The sequence below is a fragment of the Brassica oleracea genome, chromosome C5, assembly GCF_000695525.1.
Source record: "Brassica oleracea var. oleracea cultivar TO1000 chromosome C5, BOL, whole genome shotgun sequence".
Lineage (NCBI taxonomy): Eukaryota > Viridiplantae > Streptophyta > Magnoliopsida > Brassicales > Brassicaceae > Brassica > Brassica oleracea.
In genome coordinates, this window is record NC_027752.1 from 32,996,820 (window position 1) to 33,006,698 (window position 9,879).

General features: G+C 37.0%; 3 protein-coding genes across 3 annotated transcripts in view; all 3 read left to right on the plus strand.

The window, feature by feature from the left end:
- The window catches only part of LOC106345035, a 5,728-nt gene extending 4,684 nt beyond the window's left edge, over positions 1-1,044 (plus strand). The window contains exon 4 of the mRNA XM_013784310.1: positions 1,012-1,044. Within this exon, the coding sequence (XP_013639764.1) occupies positions 1,012-1,044 (33 nt within the window). The remainder of the gene's footprint in view (positions 1-1,011) is intronic.
- An 83-nt stretch (positions 1,045-1,127) lies between these two features.
- On the plus strand, positions 1,128-2,242 carry LOC106293019 (B-box zinc finger protein 32-like). The gene has a single exon (XM_013728688.1). It carries the CDS (start codon positions 1,237-1,239, stop codon positions 2,005-2,007), a length of 771 nt encoding a protein of 256 aa, XP_013584142.1. The 5' UTR covers positions 1,128-1,236; the 3' UTR covers positions 2,008-2,242.
- Positions 2,243-4,747: 2,505 nt separating this feature from the next.
- The window catches only part of LOC106296133, a 7,302-nt gene continuing 2,170 nt past the window's right edge, over positions 4,748-9,879 (plus strand). The window contains exons 1-5 of the mRNA XM_013732196.1: positions 4,748-5,129; positions 5,428-5,622; positions 5,740-5,842; positions 6,174-6,253; positions 6,341-6,418. Of these exons, the coding sequence (XP_013587650.1) occupies positions 4,860-5,129; positions 5,428-5,622; positions 5,740-5,842; positions 6,174-6,253; positions 6,341-6,418 (726 nt within the window). The 5' untranslated portion in view covers positions 4,748-4,859. The remainder of the gene's footprint in view (positions 5,130-5,427; positions 5,623-5,739; positions 5,843-6,173; positions 6,254-6,340; positions 6,419-9,879) is intronic.

Here is a 9,879-nt window from a genome sequence, read left to right on the forward strand (position 1 = left end):
TGCCTTCAAAAGCGTTTTCGAAATAAAATGTTGACCCTCCTTCACAAAATCCACCAAAGAAAATCGCACATCATTTCCATTGGTCTTCTCTTTGTCACACCATTCAACCTCTTCTTGTGAATCCATAGTTTAGATAGGAAAAAATTAGAGAAGAAGAAAAAAAAAAGAAGAAATCGTTAGACAACGATGAAGAAGACCACAATTTAGGAAAAATAACAATTAAAAAAGGAAAACAAAATATTTAAAAGATTTAGAGAATATTTCATAACCGTTTTTACCAAGATTTCCGGATTTTGTTTACTAACCGTTATAGAACTTGCATTCTACCAATTTAGAAAATAGAATAATAAATAGGATGTTATATACTACTACAGTAGATATAAAGACATATTGTAGATTGTATTTTCTTGCATGGTTTATAATAAGGAAGGATTTAGATTTTATTTTCTAGCGCGGTTGATGAGATGACATTGTTTAGTGTTTTAAATCTACCAGAAATATAGAGCATAGAGGAAATCTTGAACTTCATATTCTGCCTTACTAGTTGTATACGTTTCCGTTATAATATGCAGCCTACATGCCTTAGAACATTGTGTTTCTTTCAGATTACGTATTCTAAACCACCGTAGATGGCAGATATGGTTAACGAGCACATTTAGCCAATTTTTCAAATTATTATGTAAACATCTTTTGATGTCAAAAATATTTTTCTCACATGCATATGCTTATCTACATTAAGTTAACTATTTTTCCATATTTTTTTCCTTTGTAAAAAAAATCTTATGAATTTTTATATACAAAAATGGTAGTCACTGTCCAAATGTGTGAAAAGTTAATTTAGTTCTAAGGGGACAATACTTTAGAGATTTAGTTCCATATTGGCAAATTTCCCATTATTTTATGACCGAAAGAAACAAAAACTAGTTAGTGTCAAAAAGAGAGAAATAACGCAGAAGAAATGAAATGGAAAACAAAGTGCAATGACCAAAGACTTTGGTGTGTTGACTAAAGCTCCACGTCACGCCAGAAGAAGAGGAAGAATGACACGTGGGCTAGTGCAACGGTTTAAAAGTAATAACCACAGATATCACCAGCCTCAAAACCTCTCCACACGTCAATTCTCGAAACCACATTTTCATTTCTCCATCATAAAAAGAAATATATGATTTTTGGTGAGAATTGTGAAAGAGGGAAAATAATAGCCACCCACTAGTATGTATATATATCATCAAAACCATGAACCATAGTCCACCGTTTTTCTCTCCCTCAAGTCAAATCACAACTAAACAAACATCTATCATTCTCCTCCCATCATCGATCATTACAGACGAGAAGATGGTGAAATCCTGTGAGCTGTGTGGTGCAGAAGCCGATCTCCACTGCGCCGCGGACTCCGCTTTCCTCTGCCGCTCCTGCGACGCCAAGTTCCACGCCTCTAACATCTTGTTTTCCCGCCATGTCCGCCGCACCATCTGCCCTGGCTGCAAATCCCTCACCGGAGATTCCTTCTCTGGTCCTCTTTCCCCTTCGCCTCGGACGACAGCCTGCTGCTGCGGATCATCTTCGGAGTCTTCTTGCTGCTCGTCGCTGGATCGTGTCTCAAGCTCCGAGCTATCGTCGACGAAGACGTCGCGTGCCGTCGTGAACAAAGCGCGAGGGAGGGAAAAGAGAGTGATGGCAGCTGCGGATGGCGTTTTGGTAAAATGGTGCGATGAGTTAGGACTAAACGGAGATTTGAGAAACGCCGTCGTTTCGTTGGCGTCTCTCGCTTTGGCCGTGGAGAAGCCGACGAAGGTGATTTTAGCGGCGGCGTTTTGGTTCGGCGTTAGGAACTCGCCGAAGAAGGTGATGCGGCCGAGTCTAAAGAAGGTGGCTGATGTGAGCGGGGTTGCAGCTGGAATGATACGAGCCGTCGAAAGCAAGCTGGCGCGTGCAGTGACGTTGCAGCTTAAACGGTGGCGCGTGGACTCGGAGGAAGGATGGGGTGAAAACGAGAATGGTATGTGACGTGGGTCCCGTATTGCACCTAGGCCTTTTAGTGATACAAGTTATATGTATCATCGACGTGTTGATTTTTCTGTCCAAACGTTTAAAATGGTTTTGAACCTCGTGAGATGATAGAAAATTCTTTAGTAGTGTGGAGAATCTGGAGATTAAAATTCCAAATCGTTCTTCAAGTTCAGTTACTGTAATGATTAATAAGACCATAAAGAAAAGAAAAACATAATATATTTGATCGAAATTATTGGTGTTATGTTACCTAATCTAAATTAAGATATTCTAAAAACTAGAATATATACCTATAAAATGTAAATATTTGTAAGAACTCTACGACTAAGCATGGTTTAAGCTAAACTCTTTAGTTTATGATTACTCAAAACTTTTAACTTTTAATCACACTGCAAATGCATATTAAATCACAATAGTATAGAAAGATCGAATCCGCAAAGATCAAGATTATACTACAAATCTGAAAGACAAAAAAAAGATAATTGATTGTTTCTCTAAAGCTAAGTAGAAAAGTAAATATCCAAATATAATAATGAAATAAAAAATGCTAGGCATCAAAGAAATCACATAAAATCAGATTATAAAAATAAACAATTAATCAGAGAATCAATTAAATGCCATTTTAAAATTCAAAACAGAAATCAGTTGTCTATGATCAATATAATCCATCCGTTTCATTAAGATATAAGTTTTAGAAAAAAAATTATTTTACAAAGATTAAGTTTTTATGTTTTTTATACAAAAATAGTAAATTTTAATAAAATTAACTGGATTTATTGAAAAACTATTGGTTAAAAGCATTGAAATTTGATAATTTTAAAAAACATACATGATTATATTTTTTTTTTATATATGTGAAAACTCCAAAATATTTTCTTTAAGAAACGGAAGGAGTATCTAGCAACCTAGAAAATTAATTCCCATTCAATCTAAGAGATTAGAAATGCTTTAAGTTTAAAAACATAATAACATCAACTCTCATTGGGTAAAAATACTATGCTCACATGGATTATATTCAAGCAATCAAATTGAATCGACTCATCAATTAATCTAAGATCAATCAAAGCATTAAGAACACTCCAAGTCTCTAATGAAAGTTCTCTAAATCAAACAATCCTAATCATTCATTATTTTTAATCTTTGAAACCCTAAAACCTAACTATAAATCTACTCAAAAATAACCAGAAAATACAAAATCAATGATAAAACAGAAGTTAAAAAAAGTCAGAAATCCACCGGGGCCAATTGAGTTCCTTGCTAATATGCTGACTCCGCTATTGGATACAAAAGAAGTTTGAAAAAGTCTCCCGAAAAATGTAAAGTAAAAATGTTTTTGATATATAAAATAAAGTTCTATCTAAATAATGGTTTAGTAGATATAGGTCAAAACATTTCATGGTCAAATTTTATGTAAAATGAAACAAGAAAATAGAGAAAACCGATTTTTCTTTTTTCTTTTCTCATATTGAAACGTCATTATAAAAGACTACATAACATTTGATTCAATTTATGGGTTTACTTCAAACTTGCGGAAATTGAGAAGCTAATCAATCTTTTATCTTGTGGCACAATTTTAGCTCAATCGCATCGTGGAAATTTTTTTTTATCTGTTGATAACTTTTGATGCATCTGCATAATTTTTCATCTTTAATTTTTCCTTTTTGGCATTCAATTCGATCTATTTTGTTCCAAATAGACTAAAACCTTTAAAAACATCACAATAACACGAACAGACACCAAAACATACACTTTGACTCGATAAAATACTCAAAACATTTGTTAACAATTAGAAGAAACACCGATATATCAGCTAGCTTGTTAGATATATTATCTAGTTTAGTAGAGATACTAGTATATATATATTGGTGATGCTGTCGAGTCTTAACCTGAATTTGAAGCTGATAAATTGTGAGGCAAAGACAACATATTTAGTGATGCAAAAAATAAGACAACTTAATTAGTGATGTACAACTTAATTAGTGATACAAAAAGTAAACTAAATCATGATTTACATAAAGAAATTCCAAATTCATTTATTCTTTTCTTAACAGTTTCCTATCGAGAGCAATAATCTATTTCCAATAACTGTTGTTGTTATCAATAATAGTAAATTTTACAGTACTGATTTTATGTAGTCATAATCATTATCCTTTGTGTGAAACGAGATATGCGTTAAAGTCAGATCATCTTTCGTATTTATCCTAACAAAAGAAAAACTAATAATCGATTTGAAAAGAAATAGGGGGAATTTCATGTTAACCTGAAAATAAATAATTTAACAACCTGAAATAATAATTTTTGTTGTTTGTTTAAGGTTATCAAATGTTGACCAAAAAAGGTTATCAAAAAATTAAAAACTAAGTAATTCCTTAGAACAGTAGTTTGATTAAAAGTTTATTAATGCTTCTACACCAGAGTTTGGGATTCAAACCCCATAAAACACAAATTACGCAGATCATGGAAAAAAATAGTTACAAAAAGTCTTTAGCATGGTGCAAGGGCGTATCATCGAACCATTCTTATATGAAGGTAAAATTGTTGACAGTAGAATCGTCAATATAATATTTCTCGTAACATAATTAATCGGATGTTAAAAAAAAAAATTCCTAGAATCCCTATCTTTTACAACAACAAAAAAAAAATATATATATATAAAAAAAAGAAAAAAAACTTTATTTTGTATATAATCAAACCCTGTTGTTCAAAAAAAAAAAAAGTATATAATCAAACCCTACTCTGGAAAAGTCCTAATTCCTCTAAGCTTTACTTACTCTCAATAAAGGCGCCTGACGAATCTCTACCTACTGCCACACTGAAAGATCGCAAAAAAATCTTCACCTAACTCAACCATGGAAGCTCTCTCTACTTCGTCTTCATACATCTCTAATCCTCTCCCGAAAACAAAGCATCTCTTCAAATCTTCCCACCTGCCACTCGTAGCTTCATCCCAGTCTTCGTACTGGCTCTGTAAGTCGCCACCCAAGCTGAGAATCAGAGATGGATCAAGTCACGGCCTTCGTATACAAGCTCTCTTACACAACGAGGGTGAAGGTGAAGACAATCTCGGCGAAAGCAATGGGTTTGGCTTCTTTCCTGGGGACATCTTCTCTTTATCACAGGTACTCTTTTTCTTGTGGATTCTTAAAAAGTTGAATACTTTATTACAATTCTTGTCGTGGTTATGAGGGACTCTTTGTATTGGATACTCCTTGTCTCTTGTCTTGTAAAGTTCAACACTTTTTGATTACCAAAAAAAAAAAAAAGTTCAATACTTCTTGTCATGGGTATAGTTTTCTTTGTATTGGGTAAGCTTCAGCTAGTTCTGGATATGATGCAGAGTTTGTATTGGTGTAAAGATGGTAGCTTTGGCATATAGGCTAATAGTTTTTTTTTTTTTTTTTTTTATGTTGTGTGAAGGAAAAGCTTGAGAGTGAGACTTCTCATAGTGTAATAGACGTGGAGTCATCTCTTGCACTTCCTCAGGGTGCTGGGAACAGTGGGGGAAATCGAGGTGGGCTTTTTAGAACTCCCATATCTGGTGGAGTTCAGAATGCGACGTCAGCTCATGCGTTGCCTAGGCCTGCTTTGGCTGTAAGGAACTTGCTGGAGCAGGTAAAAAGATTCGTCCTTTCAGATTGTTTTAGAGTTCCTTTTGTTTTTGCTTTGATGAGATAGATGATAAGCTCTTTTATCTGTTTGGTTCTTGTCTTCTTTCTTGAATGATTCAAGGCTAGGTTTGCTCATCTATGCACGGTGATGTCTAAAATGCACCACCGAAGGGAAGGTTACCCATTTGGCTCTTTGGTGGATTTTGCACCTGATCGTATGGGGCGTAAGTCACACTATATCTCTCTTTCTTTGTATGTTGAAATGTTCTTTAGGATATGGATTTAGTAACTTACTAGTGGACAATTGATTCATGAGTATTAAACGTCATCCCACTCTACAAAAAAGTTTATTTTGATTTGGGTCTTGTGGGAATGGATAGGAGGGATTTTTTCTGTCTTTATTTTCTTCAAATCTCATTATAGATGTAAGTATAGTATTTTCTTTAGGGTCTGGATAGTGTTGAAGGCAATGCTTAGTACATTAGATGTCTTGTGTTTGGTGGCTGAGATAATAGATGCACATTTTCCTTAATGGCTAATGCTTTTTGGTTGCAGATCCAATCTTTTTATTTTCACCGTTGGCCATCCACACAAGAAATCTCTTGGCTGAACCTAGATGCAGTCTCGTTGTTCAGGTAATATTGGCTAACTGTATTCAAACTACAAAAGCAAAACGGTTTTATTTTCTCTTTCGTTCTGTAATATGGTGATTTGGCTAGCAGATACCTGGATGGAGTGGCCTGTCGAATGCAAGAGTAACATTATTCGGTGATGTGTACCCATTATCAGAAGATGAGCAGGTCAGCATCTAAATTAATTGTTAATTGATATCTCATGATTTTTATAAGTTTTAGATTCATATTTTAGCTTATTATGATCATTTTAGGTTGCATTTAGGTCTTTGTGTTGTATTTGCATACTCATTTGCATATCATAGGGGTTGGAATGCTTATTTGGAAGTTTGGGGCGAAATTCAAGGGCTAAGCTGCACACTATGGAAGTCTGGGGTCAAATATGAAGTTATCCAAAGTTCAGGGACCAAGGTTGCAGTTTCAGAATATTCCCTTGGGTTAGATTGCACAATCAAAAGTCTATGGGTCAATTCGTGAGGTCATTTCTGCACATTCCAAAGTATTGGGCCGATTTGTAAAGAACCAGAAGTTCAGGGACCTGTTTTGCAAATAGGGAAGAATTGGCCATTGTTGCTCTTCGATGAGGTTTACTTCGATCCGCGACGATGACGGAGCTGAGCCGTGAGGAAAGCTGGTCGCTCTGGAGCCGGCATCGCGAGTTGCAGACCATGGCGGAGGAGAAGACGATGGCTTAGTGATGGGTTCGTGGTGGTCCGAGCACGATCTCGTCTTTGGAGAAGGAGCCTCGCCAGAACAGAGCACGACAAGACCATGAGCCACCTCCGAGAGCCTTCACGTCATTGGAGTCGCGATGTGAAGAAGTTAAGCTCGGGTCTTGAGACAAAGAAAAACGAATCGGAGCTCAAGCTCGTGGAGGTTCGTAGCGGCTTGGCAAAGCGGGTTAATGAGGTCGTCACATCATGAGCGAGTGCTGGAGCGGCCATTGGTAGCGGGGACGTGACACCGCTCGGGAAGACGCGGATTCGCTAGCGGCCACTGGTAGCGGGACGTGATGGCCGCTACGAACAGATTTGGAGATGTTGACCGGTTTATTCCGGTTTGACCCGGTTTAATTCACTAAACCAGCTCGAGTTTGGCATGTCTTATATATAGTTTTAAACCTAAAAACCTGAGGGATATCTCATTTTTCTCTCAAGAACTTGCCTCCCTTTGTAAAAAAGCTTGGATTTTTATATCACAATCTAAGAAAGTTTTTAATTCTATATCTTGTTTCTCCTTCTCATAAACATGGTGAGCCTTGAATTCATCATGGGTTTGAGGTTTCTCATGGAGATTAGAGAGTAGACACTCCTTGGATTCATGGTTAAGGTAGATTAGGGTGATTAAGTGTAGATTTAGGGTGTTTTATTGTAGATCCTTGTATGAACTTGCTTGTTGAGTATTTTTAATGCTTGTTTAGTCTTGATCACTCTAAACCTGATTTCTAAACACTTCTCATCAGACATGATTAGATGAAGTGTTTGAATCAACTCAACTAAGCTCTAGTGAGATTAGCCAAGGACACTTGATGTTAAAATTGCTAGATAGTTATTGAACTTGAACTTAAAGATTGCTTGATTGAATTAAGCCAAAGACATTTGATGTTTAATGATTTCTAAGCAAATGGGCATTTACCTAGACATAGGACTTGTCTAGAATTGTGTTTAGACTTAAGAGATTACTTTGATTGAAAGCTTGTCACCTAGATTGGATCTTAGTTACTTGAAGTCAATTCCCAATACCCATGGATTCACTTGTCTAAATTGATTAAAACCTTGTTGTATTGCTCTGTTTGCTATTGTTAGTTGTCACACACTCACCACTATTGAATCTACTTAGCTTAAGAAATGACTTGTATTCTCACTGATTCACATCACTAGGACTGGTTCGACATTCACCCCACTATACTACAACATTTGCAATAGGCAAAAAACCCTATTATCAAATTGGCGCCGTTGCCAATCCTAGTCTGATTGTGACATTGCGTTTGAGTCTTTGCTTGAGACTGAGTTTTACTTTGTTTTTAAGTTACTAATTATCTATCTTCATATATATTTGGATGACAGGTGCATGAACTTGAGAAGCAAAGGATCAACAAATCTTGCACCAAGAGTGGACAACATCAAAGCCTTAGAAAGAGAGTTGGGAAGACAGAGAAGAGAAAAGCAAGCCCACTTACATAGATTGGGGCTTGAGATGGAGAGAAACCCGAATCAACCGGAAGGTGTCTATGAAGTTGATGATCATAGACAAAATGTCCAAGAAGTTCCTCCTGGAGCTGCTCAAGAGGGCAATGGTCAAGGAGCTGCCAACCTTCGACCTAGACAACCACAACGCCAAGCTAGGGCCATCGGTACATATGATCAACCGAACATAAATGGGAATAGGTTGGGCATTAGGGCACCCCCAGTTACCAACAATAATTTCGAGATCAAGTCCAGCCTCATCAACATGATTGAAAACAACAAGTACCATGGACTTGCCTTGGAAGACCCACTAGATCACCTTGACAGATTTGATAAATACTGTGGCTTGTCAAAAACAAATGGAGTTTCAGAGGATGCTTTCAAGCTCAGATTGTTTCCCTTCTCTTTGGGAGACAAGGCTCACACTTGGGAGAAAAACATCTCAAGTGATACTATCACCACTTGGGATGAATGCAAGAAGGCCTTCCTCAACAAGTTCTTCTCTGCTACAAGGACTGCCAACCTTAGAAATCAGATCTCTGGTTTTCAACAAAGAGGACTTGAAGGATTTTCAGAGGCATGGGAGAGATTCAGAACCTACTTGTCTCAATGTCCCCACCATGGCTTCAACAATGAGAGCTTGCTAAGCACTTTCTACAGAGGAGTCTTGCCTAAATTCAAAAGCCAGCTTGACACTGCAAGCAATGGAAACTACTTGGGGAGGACTGTCGAAGATGCATTAGAACTCTTGGAGAACATGGCACAGAGTAACTCTGTCTACAATGATGAATATGATAGAAGAGACAGAGGTGGTGGAGGAGAAGATATGACCACAAAGAGAGAGCTGAAAGCACTTCAAGACAAGATTGACATGCTACTATCAGAAAAGAACAAGAAGGAGGAGTTACATATGGTTTCTGAAGCTGATGGAGTAGAATGCCAAGAAGATATGTACTATGTCAATGCTCAGGGTACATGGTACAAGAAGGAACATGACTATCAAAACCAGAACAACTACCAACAGAAACCCTTCTACAACAACCAACAGAAGCCATTCAACAACTACCAGCCAAAACCATTCTACAACAATCAGCCTAAGCCATTCTACAACAACAACCAAGGTGGTTACCAACCCAAACAAAACTTCCCTCCTGGATTCTCACCAAAACAAAATCAACCTGCACAAGAACAAGCTGGATCATCAACACAACCTCCACAAGAGAGTAGTACTGAAGCGATGCTAAAACAATTATTGGAGGGACAAGCAAGAAGTGAGAAACAATTAGGGTATGAGCTGAAAAATCTACACAACAAGATTGATGGGAATTACCATGATCTAAACAACAAGTTAAAAAACTTGGAGAACCAGTTTGTCTCTATGACAGCCAGCTCAAGTCGCCAACAAGGTACACTACCTGGAAAGCCTGAACAAAACCCAAAGGA